Below are 25,228 nucleotides of genomic sequence, written 5' to 3'. Positions count from 1 at the left end.
AAATGAGCATATTCCCATGACAATAAACGTATTTCTGACTGGCCCTTGTACAGGTGCACAGTATGGGGAAGGCCCTTGCCCTGCTTGCTCCCATCCCACACGAGAAGCCAGTCACAGTCCCATCCCTATACTCTATCAAAGGCAGAGCGTGCTCCCTTGTACCAACCATGAGAGTGCCTGCTGCCTCAGAGTGGGAAGGAAGGAGCTGAGGTCCGGTGCTTCCTGGAATTCAAGAAGGAATATGCCTCCCTGAGGCACAATATCTCTCAGAGGTCCACCTGGGGAAATGCTGTTCTGCCCCACTTGCAATCGGTACCTATGCCTATCACACACAATCTGGCCCCCTATCTCTTTCTAGTGTTCCTATTTTTCTTCTTTCATCTTATGACAGTGCTGTTGAATGTTGAAGAGACAATACTTGGCTCAGATCCAGCCAGTTATTTTTCTATCATTCAATTCAGGTTCTGAACAGCTGGCCAGAATGTTTTGGATAACAGGCAGGTCATAAATCTGCCTACCTGTGGCTCTTTAGGCTGGTGTAGCCTTATTTTGTTCTGAGCCTATTTCCAGTAGGTTAACTGCTGTCGATATAATGTATTAAAGAAAACTTTAGAGAATAATCCAGACAATTCTTCAATTACTTAATGTGCCAGTTTGAGTAGAAACAACAGCTGTTTATGCAGGCAAAAAAATATGAACAAGGATGCAGTGAAAAAGAGGATTCATCAAAATACTTGGAGATAACTACCTGGTGATATCAGAACAGCAGATGAAAACAACGCAATCTCTTCCTCAGTCAGCTGTAAGGAACATAAATTCTTTGCAAAGTCAAATGCTTCATTCACCAGATCATCAGAACCTACAGATCACAGAGAACAAAGTCAATGCTAGACATTTATCAGCTCCTTAACCTGCCTTGAAAAACTGCTTGTTTTGATGTCAAGAGTGCGTGTGTGTGCGTGTGCGTGCGTCTGAGTGAGAGAAAGAAAGAGTGCAAGTGAGTGAGCAAGTGTTCTGGTTAGGTCAGCGCTTTCATTGATTACTGAATTTGCACTCACATGGAAAGTGAGGCTATTTAAAAAGTAGCATTTGCAGTTGCATATCACTAAAACTTTCAATGAATCCCAGTAAAATATGTGAAACACTCTGTCTCTAAAAACACCAAAGAAAAAAAGAAAAAAAAATGTCTTTTGCAATGTCATTCAGAGATGTTAGCCAAGAATTTTCTTTCTCCTTATGAAAGAAAATCTTGTTTTTGAAACTAAAATGACATCTACAAAAGGAATCTGACTAATACAGAACAGTCATCTCCTACAACATCCCATCAGATACCAATATAAGATAGCCTTCTTAGAAGTTTGGAGAAAAACATGCTATGGGACAAAGAAAATCAGCTAAACATACATGGAATGTTTATATATGATGTATATATTAGCAATGAGCTAAATATATACTAAATACTACCAATATTGAAACCTTCATTGACTTTGGTCCTGATTGCCGAATGATTAACAGGTTAATTATTCTCACAACCAGAACACTGACATTATTTATAAGGTAACACTACAAGCAAGGTAGCAGTCATCATGCATGTCACATATAGTGATGAGGAATGAGGAGTTGCTCTACCAAATGAATCAGAATGAACCTGAGCTGCGCCTGAATCTTTCTCAAGGTTCAGAGTATTCTCTGAATACTTGGTGCCCCCTCATGACCTTTGTGGAATCCATGCATCCATCCACCTACCTAAGCCACGAGGCCAAAAATAGACTTCATCCACTTACCCCTTCTGCAACATTCACCTTCCTTCCACACAGGTTTCAATTTTGAAACCATTCTTTTGGCTGATATTACGCACCAGTGCAAATGTCAAGCACAAATGAGGTTGGGATCACTATAGGCCAAATTCTGAAATCTTCATTCATATTTTACTCAGTCTTTATGTGGCACACTGCCAAAGTGTATCTTGCAAACCTCCCATTGCTCCTTTTCTACTAGAGGAAAACAGCCTACTACTGTTAGCAGCTAATGGAGTTACTTTGTTAGCTTAAATGGCAATTCCCTGTTCTTCAGTGCTAAAGGTAAAGGATTCAAAAGCTGCTAATGACTTTTTTTGGGAGGGTGGTTACATTTAGAAAGGTAAATCCCCCACTCACTCCAGAATTTGGCTCATTGTAATGGCTGAAAATAAAAAAGGCAAACCTACCCAAAGCTTTGAACATTTGCATTCCTCCATACTTTCCTTCAAACAGAACAGTGTTGTTGAGTGGGTTGAAGGCACGGCACATTCTCACCAAAACCACTTCCAAGCAGCCTGTTGGACAAGGAAAGAGTATGAAAACTACACACACTTCGTTACTGGGATGTTTCAAGGCACTTTTGAAAGCAGAATGTATTAAATTTCAAAAAAGTTTCTTAGCAAAATACAAATGAACAGAAACAACCTTGGGCACAAATGGTGGGATTTACCGGGGAGGGGCTTAAGCACCTAAGTCCAATATTATGTGTCACTGGCATTCACAACACCCTCTTAGCAGCCCCCTAACCCTGTAGGTGCCTAAAATCCCTACGGCCCAGATCCACAGAGGTATTCATGTTTCTAACTTCCACTGGGTTCAATAGAAGTTAGGAGTCTAAATATCTTTGTAGATCTGGGCCTAGGTGCCTAAGTTTCCACTACTGAAGTCCCCAGGGTGCCTAAATGTCAGCAGTGGGGCATGTGCACACCTGCCTAAACCCTGACACTGCACAGCAGTTTGGTGTCTAACTCATGCCTAAACCCCAGATGGGATTAAAAACCTAGGTATTCCCCCACCTATTTGGGGTATCGATGTGGTAGACGTGCTCAGAGCATGTTGAAAATCACACAAAACAGCAGGAGGAGGATGTTGTGCCCCTCCTTATGACCTTTAGCCCTCCCCCAGGGCATTGGAGACCCAGGTTCAATTTCCCCCTCTACCTAGTGTGGCAGAGGGATTTGAACTTGGGTTTCCCATCTCTCAGAAAAAATGCCCTTACCACAGGGCTATGGGATATTGTGGAACAGGCCTCTCTCAGTCTCTCTTGTTGAAGCTGTTCCACTTTGATTCCCAGGCTCCATTCCTGCAATGCCAGTTCATATTTAATTATTTGTAAACAGTTGATCAACTTCAACAGGAGAGATTCAGAGAGCCCTACCCCATAATATACCATAGCCCAGTGGCTGGAGCACAAAATCCCTTCTTCATATCAGGCAGAAGTGGAGTTGAACGCAGGGCTTCCCATCCCAGATGAATACTCTAAGCACTGGGCTAAAAGTTGTAATGGTGGTTTCTTCTACCACCACTACACCTTCACAAGTGCCAGAAAAAAAAAATCCATTTTCAGATTTTGTTTTGTTTGACCTGAAATAGAATTTTTTGATGCACTGATATTTTTCAATTTTTTTTTAATTTTTTGATTTTCAGAAATGTCAGCGAACTGAAAAATCCATTATTTGCCCAGCTCTACCTAAAAGTTAGGTGCTGAAATATGGAGTGTTGAAGCATCTGTCCCCGTTGTGAATCCCACCCAAACACCACAACACAACCTACACATTTGATGGTCTTTGGGGCTGGCTGAATTGGTTACTCACAAGACAGCGAGATCTCCTCTGCGGTTGTGGGATCTGAGTAGAAGACAACTTACCCTCCAATCTCTGCCTCTGGCACTAACCAGAGAGGGAAGCAATTCATGATCCAGTCCCATATCCCTGAAGTTTAGGGCTCCACTTTTGCTAAGGACAATTCAAATTGCCAGGCCATCCCTAATTTCAGTAGTAGAGCTGGTCAAACATTTTCTGATGACAAGCTGTTTTTTTAAAGGGTTTCATTAAACATTTTTTTTACAATGAAAGGTTTTGAAAAAGCATCCCCAAATTTTTCTATGAAAATAAAAAAATTAGGAAAACACCCCAAAATTTGTTCCTGCAATTTTTGAAGTTTTTCCATTTAGAAATTATGGGGGTTTCACACTTTCTGATAGTTTTCCAATGTTTGCTAGTTTGAAAACTGTAACAAAGGGTTTTCTGAGAGGAAATTAGCTTAAAAGTGGAAGTTCTACTTTTAAATGTAAAAAGTGTTTCCCCCTCTCACTTTTCTATACTGTTTCCTTGGTGTTTTCAGTTGGAAAACTGTAAGAAAGTGTGAAACGTAGGTTTCCCCCTCTTTCTCATAATGGAAAAAGAGGGGAAACAGTCAGAGGGTGTGGAATGTGAGGGGGAAAATAACACTTTGTCACATTTTTAAACTCTACCACAGGGAAACCAGAATTTCCTCACAGGAAAAATTCAAAGGGGGATTTTTATAGGAAACTGTGGGAAAAATCCCAGAATTCTGGCTAGCTTTGCTCAATATTAGCAGCATGAGGAGCAGTGAAACTTTAGCAGTTTATACACTCTGCAGCTAATGAGGGTTCTCTTACAATACATTTTATCTCCAAATGTCATTGAATCTTTTTTTGAAGTGCTACTGTTTCTTTTGCTTTACCGGCCAAATGAATAAGGTTGTTTAATGCAGAAGCTGGAATGTTAATAATGATATTATTAATTATTCTCATGCTAAGATCCTTCTTTTCCAGGGGATCTTCTGTATTCCTGTTGGAGCCCTACTGGTCCTCTTATTTTTCTGCAGTTTGCATCTGCCTCCAACATCTTGGTCCCATATTACAGCCACATCCTTCTGAACAAAGACTGGATCACACTCTCTCTTTCAGAATTGCCTGAGAGTTCTCTATTGAAGGACACAAGGCACTTCTCTAGCTCAAAGAAACTGCCTCATGCTACATCTGCCTCTGCCAGATCCAGGGACCAGGATAGTACAGGGTAATGTAGTTAATAACCAGTAGCAGCTTGTTTGATAATACCATTTTGTCCTACTGAGTGACATGGAGTTATTGCAAGGTCACAATTCCTAACAACTTAATGTCATCAGAGTGCATCTTAAAATGATTATTCTAAAAGAACGGCAGGAATTGCTGTGTGACATGACAGAAAAACTACTCCTCCCCCCACATACATCACAATGCACACACAACAGTGTCAATGCATGCTGCCACAATCCAACCACGCTCACTCCAGTATTAATTATTGCCAGCAGGGATTTCTCTTACTAAGTACTGACATAAGATTATAGGTATTGCTGTAGCATCATTAAAATGATTAGAGTTGACCAGAGAGGCAGGGTCCAGTTAGCGTGGATTTGATTCACTAAAATCAAGTGGCAGTTTTAGGGGCAGCAGTTGGTGATTCAACCAGCTCAGCTCAATGATACCTTACACTGCGTGTCAAACTGTGGCTTCTGCAATTAACAGTAAGTTTTTCTGTAAATGAAAAGCACAATTGACTTTAGAGGGAATGGGATCTGAAGACATGAATGTTATCAGGAGCGCCGCCAGCTTTTCTGCTGCCCTAGGCGGCGGAAGGTCCCACCCCGAAATGCCGCCCCCCACAGAGGCAGCGGAAGGTCCTGCCGCCGAAATACCGCCGTGGTCACCGCCCCCCAAATTGTAGTGCCCTAGGCGACTGCCTAGGTCGCCTAATGGGTTGCGCCGGCCCTGAATGTTATTAATGCAGAAGATCATGTAGGGTTTACGTGTGTGGGGAGGGAAGATTGTGATGGGGAGAAGTAAGGTTATTTGAAGAGAGAATGACTGACTAAACCACTCACCTGATTTAAGGAGTAGAATTTGATCATTTTGACAGAGCTCCATGAAGCCTGTTATCCGCTTTGCAAACTCCACTACGTACTGAATAGCATGAGTGATCTGGATGGCACACTGCTGCCACAATGCTTCTCTTGCCTTCCAAAGGAAATATGCAATAAAAAATAAAGCAGTAAGCAAACATAATGTTCAGAGGCAAAACAATACAATGCTGTGTCACGCAAAGTGTGTAATTTAGATTTTATAATAGACAGAACTGGTAGCGCCACTTACAATCAAGGTTGCCTGCCTCTTCTCATCATAAGACCCTATTTTCAGTTGCTTATAACTTTGCTAAACTTTAACTGTTTGGGCTGAAATTTTACATGCTGGGTGTCTGCTTCTGGCTGAAAATGGTTTGGAAAAATTCAGCCAAATCATGTCAGACCTTTACAAGAACAAGGCTAGTGACAAATACATTTTTGTATTTACATTGTTTTGCTCACATAAAATTTCTTTTGAAAAGCTCTAGTGCCTCCATGCTTTGGAGGAAGGACTTGAAATCTGATACTTTTGACAATCTCACTGTGCCTCTGACTCTGTAGCCTGCTGGTTAGAGTAATCATGTGTGAGACCCAGGATCCAGTCCCCCTGCTCTAAGGACTTTTTAAATTGTTTATCCACAGTGGAACAGCTTCAGCATGAGAGACTGAAGGAGCCCTACATCAGAATATCCTATAGCCTACTGTTTAGAGCAGACACCAGAGAGATGACAGACCACTGTTCAAATGCCTTCTATTCCTCAGGTGGAGGGGGGAGTTGAATTGGGGATTCTGTGAAGCCTACTAGGGCCTGATTCTGGGATTTAGGCACCTAAAGTGGCAGTTAGATAGATTCACAAAAGGACTTAGGCACCTATCTATCTATCTCTTTCTAGAGATAGATATAAATTAATGACAACTAGGCAATGTAAATATGCAAATATATTGCTAGCAAAGGAAATAGACTAATGCTATTTAGTCACCTGGTTGAACATTTCTGCTGGGTTCAAAAACCTTTTCAAAACCATTGAAGTGTAATTACAGTCAGAACAGTGACTGCACAAAATTGGGACCTTCTTGTTCAGTTTATCACCTTTGTGTGTGTATATGCGCGCGCACAAATGTATCTTTGTACTACATCTGCCACAGGTGAGTTTCAACTTCGATCATCCCTGGGGAGCCAACAGAGCAAACTGAACTCTATTCTGCTTTGTCTAAATTCTGATTGCTGAAACATTATTATTGGTGAAAATGAAAAAAGCAGAACTCAGCTTGATTTCCACTGCCTAGGCTGAAATTGAAGAGCTGCAAGTGGGAGAAATATTCTGAACGAATTTGATATAGGAATCGTAGGGGGAGAATAAATATACAACCAAATGAAGTCATTTTTACAGCCACTTTTCAACAGTATTACCACACTTTACAGAGTGTGTTAAATTCTGCATTATCTACTGTCGACAGGTGATGGACATTTACTTTCCTTACAATAAAAAACATTCATTTTTCCACATGAAAATGGGGACAGTTTTAACAGTTGTCATAAATATGTTAAACAAATCTATTTTCTGTTTTGAAAAAACTCTTCCAAAATATGGAGTCCAATCCTGCTCCCATTGAAATTAACTGGAGTTTGGGGAAAAGATCAGGCCCATGGAAACAAATAATTAATATGGGAGGCTGATTTTATCACCATTTCCATTGCCCTGACATTATGCTACTAGCAAACACACAAACAAGCTGTTATTTCTATTTTAAAATGCCATTCTCACATCTTCAGTTGCCAAGTTCTTCTAATATCAAACTACTATTTCCCACCCAAAGGTTTAAAGCTTAACCTGGTATTGATCAACAAGTTCTTGCCAAATATACTGCACTGAATCGCAAGGAGATGGCGAAGCAAGAGAAGGAGTGGTAAGGTATTGTACCTTGCTCTGGTATACTTTAATTTCTTCATATGTGTGGGTCTGCCATGCTAGCTGGTGTAGTTCATCCATTGTATATTGACACGTCTCCAAATGGGACTTAATGATATTCTGTGCAATTCGATCTAAGAAATGGGGGGAAAGCAGAAAGTCACAATGAATAGTAATCTGCAATAGCAAAATTTTGAAGACATCAACGTTGGGGGCGATGATCAGTAGATAACAATATATTTTATGGCATAGGAGACTGGACAATGTCACATTTATCAATGTGAAATGTTTTTGTATTTATCTAGTTATTGTTTGCGCTGTGGAAATGTTCTTTATTAAATCCAAAGCCACAGGAAATTTGCTTGGTTGTGGATTACAAAATTAAAAATAGCCAGCCTTTGGGTGAAAATATATCCAGTTAAAATTGAAAATGAAAGTTTTATCTGTATCTGGATAGGCACACATTTTTAGAAACCCAGGATGGTATTTTCAAATGGATTTTGAAATGGAGCAGCAGTAGCAAAACCTCATACACAAATGACAATGTATTCCTCAGAAAGAGACAGTACATTCAAGGTGCTGTAGACAGACTTGGGCATGGGAGCGAGGAGGACCAGGAACAGCCTAGCTTCTTCATCATTGTCTACATCACTCTCAATCGCTCTTGTTGCAGCTGTTCCACTTGGTCTAAATAATTAATTATTCACTGGAGCAGGGACTGGAATCCAGGTGTTCTACCTCCCAGATGAGTTCCCTAACCAACAGGCTACAGAGTCATTTTCTCACTCTCTCTCTGGCCCAATTAATATATAATTATTTATACCCAAGTGGAACAACTGCAACAGGAGAGATTGAGAGAGACCCCACACGTCAATAGTTTGATGGCTAGCACACTCATATGGAAGTGGGGGGAGGGATAGCTCAGTGGTTTGAGCATTGGCCTGCTAAACACAGGGTTGTGAGTTCAATCCTTGAGGGGGCTACTTAGGGATCTGGGGAAAAATCAGTACTTGATCCTGCTAGTGAAGGCAGGGGGCTGGACTCAATGACCTTTCAAGGTCCCTTCCAGTTCTAGGACATAAGATATCTCCATTTATTTATTTAAAGGGAGGAGATTTGGGTTCAAGTCCCTGCTCTGAAGCAAGGATTTGAACCTAGGTCTCCCATTTAACAGGTGAGCATCCTAACCACTGGGTTGTTAGGGGATAGGGAGCCACAACCACTTTGTGAAAGGTGCTTAACTCCCCCTGTGACTCTAATCCCAAAATCAAAATATTTCATTTTGAGGTTTCCTTTTCTTAAATGGAAGCAATTCACCAAAATCAACATGAACTCACAAATATGATTTGGTCAATGTGAATTTGTATGTTGCCGTGAAAAAGAGTTGCAGCCAAAACCTTTTATCCAGCTCTAATAATAACAACAAAAGGGCACATTAGTGACTGCGTCGGGTCTATACCATATTATTGTCCAGGAGGGAGAGGTGGAACCTTTGTCCCAGGGTACCAGGCTGCCCTATTTTGTCACACGAATAACCTACTGTATATCTGGTCATGCTGGGAGAAAGGGATGAAAAAGAAAAGCCTGGGAAGGGAGTAGAGAAGATACAGGAAAGTAAGAGAACGACAGCAGATAGGTCGGGGACTTGGGCTAAAATCATCATACAGATTAACGGCAGGTCTCAATGCACCCATCTCTTGTACATACTATGAGTGGAAGGGAAACCACTTTCCTCCACTTAAATCTGTCATGGCAAAAGCAGTAGTTTTACTAGCATGAAGTGATCTGGGTGCCTAGCAGCTGTGGAGTGGGTTAAAGCAGACTGTCAGTCCTGGCTTGTTCAGGTAGTGTTCTGGGGGAGAGGAGGTGGATCCCATTTATAGTTTTAGAAGGAAACCATATGAAAATTGACTTGTTATCATGGTTTTATGCAGAAATTAGACAAAGCCTAGCAGGCTCAATTTAAATATTTCAGGTTAATTCAATCTCCAAATTCAAATTATAACTGAGTGGAAAAAAAATTCTCTTATTTACATGTGGAATTCAGAGCTACTTCATTGACTTCAGCTGAGTTACTGTGGATTTACAGTTGATCAAAGCAGAATCCAGCACAAAAACATTTATCATTTCCCAAGAAATTGCACAGTCCATTTGCTGTTGCTGTACAACCAAGATGTTAGAAAAAATTTCACATACTCTTTGGTCAGGTTCAACAATGAATTAATCTAATATAAATTATATTTAAAAATAAACCAGACTAGAATTACTTACTTATGTCTATAATACGTTTATAACATTTACTAATCATTTAACTCTTTCTAAACCACTTTTAAATGGAGAGTTAATAAACAGTTTGACCATTATATAAAATATATAAATGTGTGTGTATACAATATGTATAATACTTATACATAATATATGTGCTTGTTTTTACACACACACACACACACACACACACACACACACACACACACACACACCTTAATAAACAAGATGCTAAAAGATTCCTACATGCCACATGGAAAAAATAGCTCCATGAACAAGGAGGCCCAGTTCGGTCCAACCACTGGGCAGTATACAGTGTAAGACAGGGAAGAATTTGCCCCAAATTTCTGGTTTCAGTCATTTTTCAGGACTGAAAATTATTTGCTAAGGGCGTGGCAAGCGCTAAAGATTTTATTGTCTCTTCCCCTCTCTTAAGGGAATCAGAGAAGGTTGATTTTTTTTAAAAAAGTGATTCAAAGAAAACAATTTTATAATTTTTATAATAACACAAATCTGAAAGATTGCTCTACTCATAAATAATCTCAAAGCACAACCACATAAAAATGCTTTAGATTATGGTTAAAAAGAATCCCAAATGGAGTTATCACTAAAAACTAGCAGGCTTCCATTTAATCCTTATTTAACTCACTCAAATATATCTCTGTGTTGCAGCAGATGCAGTCCAGGCTAAAAGATCAATCACTGAATTTAAAACTCCGGCAATGTCTGAATGTAATGGGGGTGAGTTAAGGAGGGAGTTTCAGCCTGAACTCTGAGCTTTCCTAACTCCTATGAATATATGTTCAGTCCTTGTTGTCATTAAGCTATAACACTGAATACGTTAATATTAAGGTAATGAGAATGAAGTATATGATGTTTGCTGGAAACATATTGAACCATAGCAAACCTGACTGCAGAAATTAAGCTCAAGCTGAAGGGCGTGTTAACGCTGAGGAGGATTTAACCAGATGGAACTGAAGTGCAGTCATAGGAACTTTTATGTTTTTTTTAATCAAAATATCTGACAATGGAAAAATAATTTAAACTTGCATTGCATTTTTCCAGACTATGTTGCAAACCATGTTTAGCCCCATGCTCTTGGGACTCGTATATTCATTTCCTTTCTACTGACTCCAGATCCTTGCTTACAGTTTTCATTGATTCTTCCTACCCCACCCTCCACCTTTCTTTACATGAAGCAAGAATTATTCATACTCTTGATATAAAGAAAATAAAAGACCATATTACTGCATAGCTGGTAGAGGAGGTAGCTTATTGTTTTTCAGTCAGAACGAGGCACACTGAAGGTGAACAGTGTGAAAATAACATACACAGGCTTTAGCATAACTTGCCTTGAAATACACTTGATTGTTACAGCTAACTTATGGTACCCACTCACATCACTGCTCTCTTATTCTTGTACTTCCTATTTATGTATTTACTTAGGATGAGCTGGTTCTGCTGCAAATCATATGCTCTTCAATATTTTGTGGGGCTTGCATCCAAGTGATAGCTCTATACAGCTGTACACAGAATTGTTTCCCATATACTAATTGTTTCTTGAGCTGATGTTAAAACCCATCTAGGTGTATGAGCAGCTCTGCATGCTGCCTTCCAAAATGAACCAGGTGCAAAGACAGACTTGAAATTCTTGTGCTGCAGGCCAGCTAAGTCTGAGTGTATCATGGAAAGGATATGCTTGGTCTCTAGGGAAAGGAGCCTGACAGCTCATTCTGTTGGCTGATTAGAAAGATGCATGAGCAGCAAAGGAGACTGTTTGCCTGCTTTCAGAGATGGCAGTCATGAAAAGGAAAAGGGGATTAGTGTTAAAATGGCAAGCGTTGGGCTGATGGGTCTTGCACAAGCTATTGACAAGAGAGAGATGAAAAGTAAAAGCATGGGCTTTCTGAGGGACAAGCAAAATAAGATACTTCAGGTAAAAAGAGCAAAGGGTACAGAATATCTTCTTGTCACAACACTCTAAGGGCATTACACTTTCTGGGCATTTTTGGTGTCTTTGCCTTTTAGCAGGTCAGTCAGGGGAGCCTCAATTGGTGCAATGTTGGGGCTGAACTGGAGATAATATCCTGCCAGGTCAGTAAGTGGCATGTCGGTCTTATGATCTGGGGGTGTAGGGTATGAGTTTAATGTACGGATTTTATCTAGGATAGGTATTTGGAGGCCTCTACTTATCTCATTATCCTTTGTACCAGTGGAATGGTGGAGTGTCCCATCAAAAAAACAAAAACCAACTGTTTCAGCAGTGCTGAGAAATAGAGATGCTCATATAGCAGACATGATAGCTCAGTATGAAACAAACAGAGCTGGTCGTAAAATGGGGGGATGGGTCTAGTGGAAAATATCGACTTTTTGGCAAAAAAAATCAAACTGAAATATTTTAGCCAAAAATAAACAAAATTCAATGCAATAATGCTGCCACAGTACCTCATGAGAGGCGTAGTTTGGGGGCTTCATCTTTCCATTCTCCTCTATAGGCTAGTCTCCCTGGTCAGACTACATCTCCCATGATTCACCCTGGGTTCCTCTTGTTGAGACGGTCCCAAATTATTATGAATTGCTGTGATTGATTTGAATGAATGTGATAAGCATGAGTTTTGTATGACTTGGTATGCCTGACCTTGCTAGAGGATTCTGGGAGCAGAATTCTCTCAGCATTAGACAAATGACGTGGAAAACTGCTGGAGGTGCTGAAACTGCACTTAAATGGTTAATAATGGCTCAATGGGCATGTATGTTTCAGCATCGAACTTTGGAATATATCAACAGAGAACCAGCTCACAAGATAAAAAAACACATAAAATCATGATATCGGTGGGCTTGGTGCAGGCTGATATGGGTCAAAATGACCCTTTTTGGATAACATCACGCTAAGAGCTTAAGTGAATGATTGATGAGAGGGTAAACGTTGATTGAGCTTTGGTCTGGGTTTGTTCTGCAGCCCCTCCTTCCAAAATATTAATTAGAGAAAACCAGTGATAAATGCCCAAGAGGCATATTTCTGGGACATGTGACTCCTTTGAGAACAAAAAGGTATAAATGCTAAACAAAGTAAATTAGTTAAGTTAGTTCCCCAATTAACATCTGAAGAAGTTCAAGACTGTGAGACGGAAGTCCTCAGGGTGACCTAGACCCTGCTTTGAGGGACATTTAACAGACCAAGTACCTAGTGGTAAGTGGAAAGAAGAGAAGAAAAGAAGTCTCCATCTAGAATTGGTAGATATATCTGTCTTGTTTACTAATCAGGATACTGTGTAAGGCCAACATAGTTACTGAGGGTTTATGCTTGGGGAGCTAAGGCTTATAGGAAAAGACGTGCTCTGTGTAACCTTAACTACTTGTGTGATTCTTTCTCAAATAAATTACTGTGCATTAAGCATATGGGTTTTCGAATTCTCACTGGGATTGGTAACATCCGCCCAGCCGTGGGCCATTAAAGATCCGTTTCAACATTGGTAGCAGAGGGTTTACTGTGCTAGTGGGAAAAGTCGGTTGTTTCTGAACTGGTAAGCCAAGCTAAAAGGAACAATATATCGTCTTAAAGCATTTTATGGTGACGGGGAACTGGGGAAATATATCTTGGAACCAAAATATTCTGGCAAGGCTAATTAAAATATTATTTTGAGACATTGTCTGTAGCGAGGGAAGCAGGGACTAAATACAACTTGGAACCAGTATATTGAGAGATAGTGAAACACACAAGTACAGAGGGTTGCATCAGTGTCATCTTAAAGCCAATGATGTTCCACAAGTGCAAGCAAGGCGGGTTTACTTCAGAAGACAAGGGGGATGCCCCGAAGCCTCTGGGTATGGTGGATAAGTGTTTACTAAGACAGGCATGTGAAAGTTTGGAGTCAGATTCATGTCTGTGTGATGCAGTCCCCACACTGCATGAGAAAGGTTTGGACAATTTGTTGTTGAGGTATCAAAAAGTGTTACACTCCCAAGAAAGCCCGAACATCAGCACAAGTCATCTGTGCTATGTATCATGCTGTGAATAAGCTTGTAAAGGAATGTCAGCAAGAAAGTTTAGAACAGGAATTGGAAAAACTAAAATTGCAAAATGAAAACCTGAAATGGGACCTGCAAACTGCTGTAGCACAGAATGTAACTAATGCTCAGCAGATAACAGCTTTAACCAAGAAGGTTCCAACCATGCTCCAACCATCCAACCATGCTGACCTGGGACATGATAGTTGCAATGAAATAGGTCAAGGCAGAGAATGGTATAGTAGGAGACGTGGAGTGTCTAGTGGGGGATTATTGTGAGCACAGGTATGGGCACAACTTGAGGAAAGGAGTGCAGATATGGTTTGTTTGGATAGGCAACCTTTGGAGACTTTGAAGTGATTTGATGGCAAGAGCTAGATCACAGTCAATGCTGCAAGCAGGAGCTAAGGCTGGTGAGACTGGGGAAGCAGGCATAGGAACCCTTTATGGTTTGTTATTCCAGGAATTAGCTCCGATGGACGTGGTGACTCCCTGTAAGGGCGGCTCTACATTTCAGTAAAGGTGCCTCTCCCTTAGCAACCCCGGTCCCCAAGGTTGGATATTAGTGGCCAAATTACAGCCCCACATAATTGGTAGATGTATAATGGTTGCTAGCATTAATTGACACGGGAGCAGATGCAACTTCAATTAAGTCAGTGCAGGAGGATGTGCACAGAGAACAAATCATTCCTTTGTTTGGATTCCACAGCAAAGAAGTAAAAGGGACTTTATTAATACATCTGCCATGTATTAGTATAGGATAGTAGGTCAGACTAAATTTTAAACAGATACAGTGGTTTGTAACAGCATGACTGAGGAAGCTATATTGGAAGTAGATGTGATACAACAGGACTTAATTTGGCAGGATGCTGTTTGTGGGGAAAAAAGAGAGAGACTGAACGAGTGGATTATTTCAGAAGGATTAAGAAAGTGGGCCTGCCAGCTGTGGCACTGCCAGACAATAAGTGAATGAGGGAATGTCCCGTGGTTTGGGCTAGAAAAGAAATCTGAATGTGAAGACGTAGAAGCAGCAGTGGAAATGGCTTTACACATTTTTCCACCGACTCCTCAGTATTCCCATCCAGCAGAAGCAGTTCCACATATAGAAGAACTGTTACAGGATTTGAAAGCATAGGGGGTAGTAGGAAAATGTTAAAGTCATTACAACTCCCCAATCTAGTCTGTATAGAAATTGGATGGCAAATGGCATCCCACAATTGATTACAGAAAAATTAATAAACCTATAGTACCTATGGTCCTAATTGTAGCTCACCTTCCAATTTTAATGGCTGGAGTAGTGGCAATGGCTAAATGGTTCTTTATGCTGAACATTGCTAATTGCTTCTTTGCTAGTCCATTAACCTCTTTAAATTAATAACAGACTAAGTTATGAAAACTCCTGAGTTCCTGTTAACACCAAAGAAACAAATGCCTGAGTGAATATAAAAGAAGATCTGGGTGGCAAATTTGGTGCAAACATTTGGACAGGGGAAAAAAATCAATGCAGGAAAAAAAAAAAGACCAGAAGGAACAACTGAAATATCAATGAAAAATAGAGGAAAAGATGATTCTTAAAGAACTGGTAAATAAAGGTAAAATAAAACCTATATAAAAGGAACTCTTTCCAGTTAAGTATGTGGCCAGTCCCAGAGCAGTTTTAGTAACCACTTTGGATGGAAATGTGTGAAGATATTCTGATCAAATCAAATTATACTTGCCAACGGACTAGATATAACAATTATCAGAAATGAATGCACAGTATGTACTAACCTATAAGGCCCGGTCAGAGGCCTTTGCTTTTTGTTTGCTTATATTTTTGCAGGTTAACCTATGACTTTATTGAAGCAAGAAGAATGCTGTGACATTTGCTTTGTTTTGTTGCTTCTGGGCTTGTTTTCTATGTGATTGCTGCACCTGTTTGTTCCATAAGACCCTATCCAAAGAATAAGCCAGAAGAGTTTTAAGTTACTCAAATTTTAATACAATGATCATCCTTATTAGGGGCACAAATATAAGAATATAAGAATGGCCATACTGGATCAGACCGAGGGTCCATCTAGCCCAGTATTCTGTTTTCCGACAGTGGCCAATGCCAGGTGCTTCAAAGAGAATGAATGGCAATCATCAAGTGATCCAACTTTTGTTGCTCATTTCCAGCTTTTGGCAAACAGAGGCTAGGGACACCAACCCATCCCATCCTGGCTAATAGCCATTAGGAGCTATCCTCCATAAATGTATTTGTTTTTTTCTTTAAAAAAAAATTTTTTTTGTTATAGTCTTGGTCTTCACAGTGTTCTTCAGCAAGAAGTTCCGGAAGTTAACTATGTGAAGAAAATATTTCCTTTTATTTTAAACCTGCTGCTTATTTATTTTATTTAGTACCCCTAGTTCCTGTGTTATAAGAAAAAGTAAATAACACTTTACTTTCTTGACACTAGTCATGAATTTATGGATCTCTATCGTATTCCCTCCTTAGTTATCTCTTTTCCAAGTTGAAGAGTCCAAGTCTTATTAATCTTTTCTCATGTGAAGTTGTTCCAGACCCCTGATCATTTTTGTTTTTTTTCTGTGTCTTTTCCAATTCCAATACATCTTATTGAAGATGGGGCATACCTTGGATTTATATGAAAATACAAAAGGGATAAATAATAAAACAGAAAATACTTTCCTAATAATTCCCAATATTCTGTTAGCTTTTTTTTTTGACGGCTGCTGCTCATTGGGTGGATGTTTTCAGAAAATTATCAACAATGGTTCTAAGATTTCTTTCTTGGACGGTGGCAACTGATTTGAACCCCCATTATTTTGTATAATTGGGATAATGTTTTCCAATGTGCATTATTTTGCATTTATGAACATTGATTTTCATTTGCCATTTTCTTGCCTAGTCACCCAGTTTTGTAAAATCTGTTTGTAACTTTTTGCAATCTGCTTTGAACTTAATTATTTTGAGTAGTTTTGTATCATCTGCAGATTCTGCCATCTCGCTGTTTACCCCTTTCCCCCCTCAGATCATTTATAAATATGTTTAACAGTACTGGTCCCAGTACAGATCCCTGGACACTACTATTTACCTCTCTCTGTTCTAAAGAATGACCATTTATTTGTTGCAAAACCTCCTTTAATAACACCGTAATCTGGGACAGTTCCTCAGATTAACTGTGATCACCCAGCAGCCTCACTGATTGTTTAGCACAGAGGTGGACAAACTACGCCCCCCTCGCTCCTCCGGCCACGGCTGCTGGCCATGCTGTGGGCCACATGTTGCACCCCCCGCTCCTCTGGCCGCACCCCTCCCCCCCGCTTCTCTGGCTGTGCCCGCTGCCCCCCATGGCTGCCAGCCTGCGCCCCCCCAGCTCCTCCAGCCGCTTTTGGAAAGGCGGGGGAAGCGGCTGCTGCCCCTGCACCCCGCTAGCTATGCTACTGCGGCCCCTCCCCCACTGTTCCCCCTCCACCACAGCCTCAGCTCACTGCGCTGCCGGCGCAATGCTCTGGGCGGCGGGGCTGTGAGCTCCTGGGGCAGTGCAGCTCCAGAGCCCGGCCTGACCCAGTGCTCTGTGCTGCGCGGTGCGTGGCTGGCTCCAGCCGGGCGGCATAGCTGTAGTGCCGCCAGCCACTGGTGCCCCAGGCAGCGTGTTAAGGGGTCAGGGAGCAGGGGGAGTTGGATAGAGGGCAGGGGAGTTCAGGGTGTGGATAGGGGTCAGGGCGGTCAGAAGCAGGGAACAGGGGGGTTGAATGGGTGCAGGGGTCCCGGAGGCAGTCAGGAATGAGGGGGGTTGGATGGGGCGGCAGGGGGCAGTCAGGGGCAGGGGTTCCAGAGGGGGTCAGGGGACAGGGAGCAGGAGGCATTGAATAAAGGGCAGGGGAATTCGAGGTGGTGGTCGGGGGTGGGGGTGTGGATAGGGGTGAGGGCGGTCAAAGGGCGGGGAGAAGGGGGAGTGGATGGGGCAAAGGTCCCGGGGGGGCCATCAGGGAATGGGGGGGGTTGGATGGGGCAGGAGTCCCGGGGGGGGGCTGTCAGGGGTCAAGAAGCAGGAGAGGGGGATAGAGGGTAGGGTCCAGGCCATGCCTGGCTGTTTGGGGAGGCACAGCCTCCCCTAACTGGCCCTCCATACAATTTCCGAAACCTGATGCGTGTGTAGAAAATAAAACAAACCTACCGATAAAAGTATTCAATTACCCTGTTTAAACCCTTAACAGACCGAAGAAATAGAAAAAATCCCCAAACCTGAAAGTAGCCTCCAGGGTTAATTCTCCGAGGGAAGGAAAAGTTCCGAAAGAGCTTTTGGAAAGTCTAAATTCCAATACTGGGGTAGATAACAGTACAGATTTGATCAAAGTCCTAGCCAAAGTAAACCTTACTGTGGGAAACAACTTGGAACCAATCCCTGCAAAAGTGCTGTACAGAAGTACAATCAGCACATGCTGGGAAGTAAGGAGAAAGAATGGATCAAGAAATGGGATACCCTGTATTGGAACTAAGTGAACTCCTGGGGAAGAGTGTTTTGGAAATTGTTAAACAATAACAAATATTTGTTCAGGATTGTCCTGGGAAAAAGTGTGTATAGAAGCTCAGGGAATCTTGGGAAAACAATGGAAAAATATCTTGAAACAAAGTCGCAGAGGTAATTGGCCAGAGACACTTATTTGGGCATTGAATTATTATTCCTATATTAACCAATTGTTCCAAGATACCTGGAGGGTGCATGTACATACATTTACCATACGCCAGTGCGCCCGTATCCTTTCCGGTATAGCTAATGGAGAGGTACAAGAAGTGTATCCGGTAATATATGCAAGTGCCTGGGGAAATGAAACAGGGTACTATGAAATAGTGCCAGAGGGAAATGGGGGATTTTGATGGATACGTGTGAGGGATGAAAACAAATAATAGGGAATGGGGCACCTTAATTAAAAAAAAAAGGAATTGGAATTTGGAATTAAAAAAAAATATGGTATGTACAATAAAACAATCAGCCAGACTTGTAATAATTGTAAAAAAATACACTTGCTCGAAAATATAAAATTATTTAAAAAGTTGCAGAAAACTTAAGATCTAAAATGTGTGTTTGGTACAATGTTGTATGTCAAGTAATAAAATAAAATGAAATTAAATTATAATATTTCAAATTTGTAAAACAACTGTATTATTTCTGCTATGCTTGTGTTTTAAATACCAAATATGTAAGCAGTATAAAAGAAAAGACAAGCTTTGCAGAAAACTTTTAAAATTAAATTGTCAGATTATGTTTTTAAAGATCGTAAAATGAGGCTGTAGTTCAAAAAGATCCAATAACTGGCATATTGGTACAACTCGCATGATTGGTGCGATAGCACAATTACCTTGGGTAATTGGATATTGAGTGAGGGACTGTTGAGATGATGTCAAATTATTATGAATTGCAGTGATTGATATAAATGGATGTGATAAGCATGAGTTTTGGATGACTTGGTATGCCTGAACTTGCTAGAGGATTCTCGGAGCAGAATTCTCTTAGCATTAGATAAACGATGTGGAAAACTGCTAGAGGTGCTGAAACTGCACTTAAATGGTTAATAATGGCTCAATGGGCATGTATGTTTCAGCATCGAACTTTGGAATATATCAGCAGAGTAATAAAATTAAAAATTTTTAAAAAATTAAAATTTTTACCTTGGTAAAAAAACACATAAAATCATGATATCGGTGGGCTTGGTGCAGGCTGATATGGGTCAAAATGACCCTTTTTGGATAACATCATGCTAAGAGCTTAAGTGAATGATTTATGAGAGGGTAAACGTTGATTGAGCTTTGGTCTGGGTCTGTTCTGCAGCCCCTCCTTCCAAAATATTAATTAGAGAAAACCGGTGATAATGCCCACGAGACATATTTCTGGGACATGTGACTCCTTTGAGAACAAAAAGGTGTAAATGCTAAGCAAAGTAAATTAATTAAGTTAGTTCCCCAATTAACATCTGAAGAGGTTCGAGACTGTGAAACAGAAGTCCTCGGGGTGACCTAGACCCTGCTTCAAGGGACATTTAACAGACCAAGTACCTAAAAGTGGAAAGAAGAGAAGAAAAGAAGTCTCCATCTAGAACTGGTAGATATATCTGCCTTGTTTGCTAATCAGGCCAACATAGTTACTGAGGGTTTATGCTTGGGGAGCTGAGGGCTAGTCTACACTACCTGCCTGGATCGGCGGGTAGAAATCAATCTCTCGGGGATCAATTTATCGCGTCTCATCTAGATGGATAAATCGATCCCTGAATCGACGCGCTTACTCCCACCTCGTCAGGAGGAGTAAGCGCCATCGACAGGGGAGCCGCGGCGATCGATTTGCCACCGTCCTCAAAGCAGGGTAAGTTGAATAGGATATGCCGAATTCAGCTACGCTATTCACATAGCTGAATTTGTGTATCTTAAATCAACCCCGCCCCATCGTGTAGACCTAGCCTGAGGCTTCTATGAAAAGACGTGCACTGTGTATCCTTAACTACTTGTGTGATTCTTTCTCAAATAAATTACTGTGCATTAAGCATATGGGTTTCCGAATTCTCACTGGGACCGGTAACATCCACCCAGCTGTGGGCCATTAAAGATCTGTTTCAACACCCCTCTTGATGCAGTACATCATGGGAGTCATGGAGATGAAATCTGGCTGGGAAGCACAGCCTATAAAGGAGAATAGGGACATGAGAACGGAACTACAACTCCTATGAGGCAGCAAAGTAGTGTTTCCAAATTGAACTATTTCATTTTTGGTCTGAAGTATGTGGGTTATGGGCCATACCTGAAAACTTTTGCCCAAAAAATCCAGATTTTCCATGGAAAGCAGATACTTTTCACAACAAAAATCTGTTCAATTGTAAACTCAATTTTCTGTAAAAAAAAAAAAGTTTTGGTAGATCATTTTCAATTATAGAAAAAAATACTTATTTACTATATGCAAAACCCATGGAGCCAATACAAGGTCATGAAATACTAGAGAGACCCAGGCAACACGTGATATATAATTATCAATTAAACTTTATTTTGGTTCTGTATTTATCTGATTAAATTTCTTAGAACACAGACACTAATATAACTCATTCCAGGCTGATTATACAGGGCCTTAAACTGGTAAAGGCTGCTTGAACTTGACATGGAAACTTATTTGCTGTTAACTGATTTCTACTCTTAATTCATAGGAATTTCAAAATTAAAAACAAACAAACACAGAGACATCAAATACCAAAGATTCTGATTCCTGAGAACTCACCACAGTTTTATTGGGCAGAATTTCAAGTTTCTGCTAAGACCGGCTAGTTTAAGTAAGTCACCTCCTTGCTAAAATACACCCAGAGTAACAGCATGACCAAGAGACCTATTTAGGCAATGAAAATATCTTAAAGAAAGCTGAAGGTGCCAGTAGAAATCTGTTTCTTTGGATTTTAGAAGTGCAGACCAGTAGAAGTATTGTTTTCCCCCGGAACAGATGCTAGTGGGAAGATGAACAAGGACTTGACTTTCTACAAAACCTCAAATACAAATGAAAGAAAGGAAAAGAAATGACAGTTTTCCTATAACAGACCTACAAGCAATTGTCCAACTGGGAAACCAGTTCACCTGAGAATTGATAACAACAGCAGGAACCAAACAAGAGTCATTACCCCTTCCTCAGAGCCATGCTCATATACTGATGAAAGAGACTCTCAAAGGTACTGGAGAAACCATCAAGATTTATTTGAAGTACTTGTGATATCCTAGAGAACTGCTGATGCAGTAGAAAAAGAGGAAAGCTCAACAAACAGATACAGAAAGAAGAGAATTTGTATTAGTGCCAGCAGAATAGTTACAGGCACTAGCATCGCCAAAATTGGCAAGTGCGAAATCACTACAGATACCAGCATTGGCAAAGCTGCCTCATCTGGGCAGTACTTGGCTGAAGCCATAATGTAATCAGACTAGGGTGAGTTTGATTGAAGTATGTCTACACTGCAGCTGGGAGTGAGCTCCCCAACTCCAGTAGATAGACATGCACTAGTTCTGCTAAAGCTATTGCACTAAAAATAGCAGCGTGCCTGGGGTAGCCCAGATGACATCTCAGGCTAACTGTCTGAGTACAGACCTGCCCCCAAGCCCTGGGTACATCCTTGAGTGGCTAGCTCAAGCTGCCGCACATGCTACCCCCAGCTATGCTGCTAGTTTGATGAGCGAGCTCGAGTAGAGCTAGTGTATGTCTGTCTACTGGAGCTGGGAAGCATATACCCAGATGCCCTTGGTGACCATTTCTTGAGAAAACAGGCAGATTCAGAAGGACTGAAATAAATTACAACTGACTAAGTGACAAATAAGTATTTCAAAATCTATTGATATTTTAATTATTATGGCTGCCCAGTACCCCAAACTCCTAGAGTGTCAGTAGCGTGCCAGGGGTACCATGAGTAGGAGGAAAGTGCTAGAGATGTTTCAGCAGCTAGGCTTGTAGGTGCTAGCTCTGGTGTGTCCCAGTAAGTACTTGGACACATAGCTAAGGGAAAGGACATTTTACTAGGGCTGGCAGGAAAGGGAAAAGTTTCAAATACCCTAGGTAGAGAGGCTTAAACAGAGTTCAGAGTGAGCAACAGCAGTTCTTGTTTGGGTCCCTGGGCAGCCCAATCACGAGTCAGGGCTCTGCAGGCCTAGTGTCCGGGGTACCATTTCCAGCCCAGAATCGATTCGAGGAAATACGTGCTTGTAGGGTTCCAGGACAGGGTCAGCTAGTGTCTCCCATTGGGACCTCTCCATACTGGCTCCCTGCCCAGCCGCTGCTGGTCCACCCTAAGTCCTACACAGTGAAACGTCTGGCAGTCACATGGATGTTCCACATGCAGCTTTGTCCACAATCCCTGGGGTTTCTCTACAGCTCCCTGATGCCATGCAGCTCCCACTTTCAATCCCCAAACAGAACCTGGCCACTTCCTGGTTCAGGACCTTTCCTCTTACCTGGCCAGGAAAAAGGCAAGTACAGAGGGGTGAGGGCTGATGGGAGTGTAGTCCCTTGCTTTGCAGATCCATCACCCTATGTTATTTCAATATTAAAAGATGAATTAAAATAGCTAAAAGGGCAGGATGTAAGTATAGGTATCAAGTTTCACCAGCATGGGAATGATTTTGCTAATATCCGTCAACACAAAGAGCATGCCCAATGTGAAATAGTTGCTTTCAGAAACCTGAGCGATCAGACTCACCTGGGTGCTTGTGCAGTTGATAGAAATGTTGCTGTTAGGGTGACCAGCTGTCCCGATTTTATAGGGACAGTCCCAATATTTGGGGCTTTTTCTTATATAGGCTCCTATTACCCTTACCCCCACCCCCCAGTCCCAATTTTTCACACTTGTTATCTGGTCACCCTAGTTGCAGTTTTTTTATCAGGAGCTCAGATACTGCAGTGATGGAGGCCCTATAAGAACCAGGATGGATGGATAGATAGAACTGAGTGAATAGTGCCTCCTGCTGTGAGACAAGGGACAATCTTTTGTAACCCTGATCCATGTTGTGTGGCTGGAGCCAGAAAACAACAGCCTGTCTCTTCACAGTGCTTTTGTGCATCACACTTCTGTTTCTCTCCTGCCAATTCTGACGCCTGAGTGTTTTGCCAAATGTTATAGTAAGAAAGATGAAGAGGAAATAACAAAATGAGACTCAGCCCAGACAAAGCCAGCTAACATTACACAACTGGGAGGGGAGCATTAATCCAAGCAACATAGATATTCAATGTGTGGGAGAAAACTGGAAATCAGTAATATCCACAGGGACTTAGAAATGAGAGAGGACAACAGAACAGTTATGACTTTTCAAAGAGATATGGCAGAAGAAAGGCAGATAGATTTGGGGCAATTTTGGGAGAAGCTGCAGATCTTGCAGCTGAGAGATAAAAGACCCCTCTGTAAAAGTTCTCTGTCCTCAGTGCCAAAACTTAGGTTCATGCCATGGTGCTCTCTCATCCCTAGAATTCTCTTCCTCCTCTCTGCCATCCTTAGCTCTCACCTCTTCTATCTGTCCATCTTGTTCCAGATAAAATAATCTTCTTTCCCCACCACTATGACCACAAAACTCCACTGGTTCCACTTTCATCCATGCAAAGTTCAAACTTTCCATCATTCCTTTTAAGACTCTGCCTATGTATTATCTGTCATCCTCTGTCACTTCCCATTCATGCTCTGCTCATTCTTCTAAACCTCTTGCTCCCTCTCTCATTCTCATCTGGTGCCTTTTGTCATGCTCATTCCTTTGCTTGCAAGGACATCCCAATACTTGTTTGCTTTCATTTTTGAAAGCAACTTCCTTCAACCTTCTTTCCACCATTGACTTCCTATGCTATCTAGTCTTCTGCCTCTGCACTACCCGACCTACTGGCAATATCAGATTGGCTTTCTGTATAATATGAATTATATTTTTCTAATTAGTTTTGTCCCCTCACCTGACTTCCTTCCTTTTTTTGTTATCTTCATGTTGTATGTGTGTCTATTTTAAACTATAAACTCTTCACGGTAAGGAGCCTGTCTATTTAGATATATCTCTGGAAAGTGTCATGCAAAGCAGTATTACTTTTTATATTTATAAACCTATTTATACATGTTTGATATAAATAAAATATAATAGTATATAACAATAAGTCAATAGAAATAATAACAACAAACAACAACACTGCTCTACAGCCAAAATGCTTCTGAAATAAATGTAGTCAAACTTTACTAATTCTGGGTCACTGAGAATGAAAATGATGCTTAAAATTGTTGATTGGCTCTAGTTTTCAAGATATGCTATTGGGTCAGTATATATGACCCTTGACTTGGGAATGGTGGAGGATAAGTGAGTTATAAAGGGAAGGGATCTCAATTTAAACCAGAAATGACTAAAATACATCTTTGACTGGATCTATGAATAAATCTATGACTGGGTTTGGACAGTACTTGCTTTTTAGGCAAAACAATGAATGATGCAATTTGAAGCTGATATTGCGTCATACACGATATGCATTGCAACATGTTATTCCTAGAAGTCATGGATGATGCAATCATAACGAAGCTTACATCACTCTGCTGAACAAATTGCCCTATGTCAGCTCTAGAAACCATACAGTGTCGTGCTCTCTTATTTGTCAGTGTTTGATTTTTGCAAAGGGGCACATTTCTATTTAGACAAAGTGAGCAGAGATGCCTTGTACTTGTGTGAACAGTGCAGATAACTTCTGCTATGTTTGTGGTGAAGTGTCTTTTGCATCACAAAAGCGCAGTATAACCACTATGGTTAAGAAAGCCTATCACCTTTATTTTGGCTGCAAAATTGGAGATCAGGACAAGAGGTGGGCCCCACATATATGCTGCAATACTTGTACA

General features: G+C 41.1%; 1 protein-coding gene across 2 annotated transcripts in view; it reads right to left on the bottom strand.

The window, feature by feature from the left end:
* The window catches only part of RORB (RAR related orphan receptor B), a 209,425-nt gene that overhangs the window by 15,576 nt on the left and 168,621 nt on the right, over nt 1-25,228 (bottom strand). For both annotated transcript variants that reach the window (XM_034773310.1, XM_034773311.1), the window contains exons 5-8: nt 7,625-7,746; nt 5,685-5,817; nt 2,207-2,314; nt 749-859 (exon numbers count right to left, since the gene is read on the bottom strand). In XM_034773310.1, the coding sequence (XP_034629201.1) occupies nt 749-859; nt 2,207-2,314; nt 5,685-5,817; nt 7,625-7,746 (474 nt within the window). The remainder of the gene's footprint in view (nt 1-748; nt 860-2,206; nt 2,315-5,684; nt 5,818-7,624; nt 7,747-25,228) is intronic.

The sequence above is a fragment of the Trachemys scripta genome, chromosome 6 (assembly GCF_013100865.1).
Source record: "Trachemys scripta elegans isolate TJP31775 chromosome 6, CAS_Tse_1.0, whole genome shotgun sequence".
NCBI lineage: Eukaryota > Metazoa > Chordata > Testudines > Emydidae > Trachemys > Trachemys scripta.
This window is presented reverse-complemented; position numbering and strand designations above follow the sequence as displayed.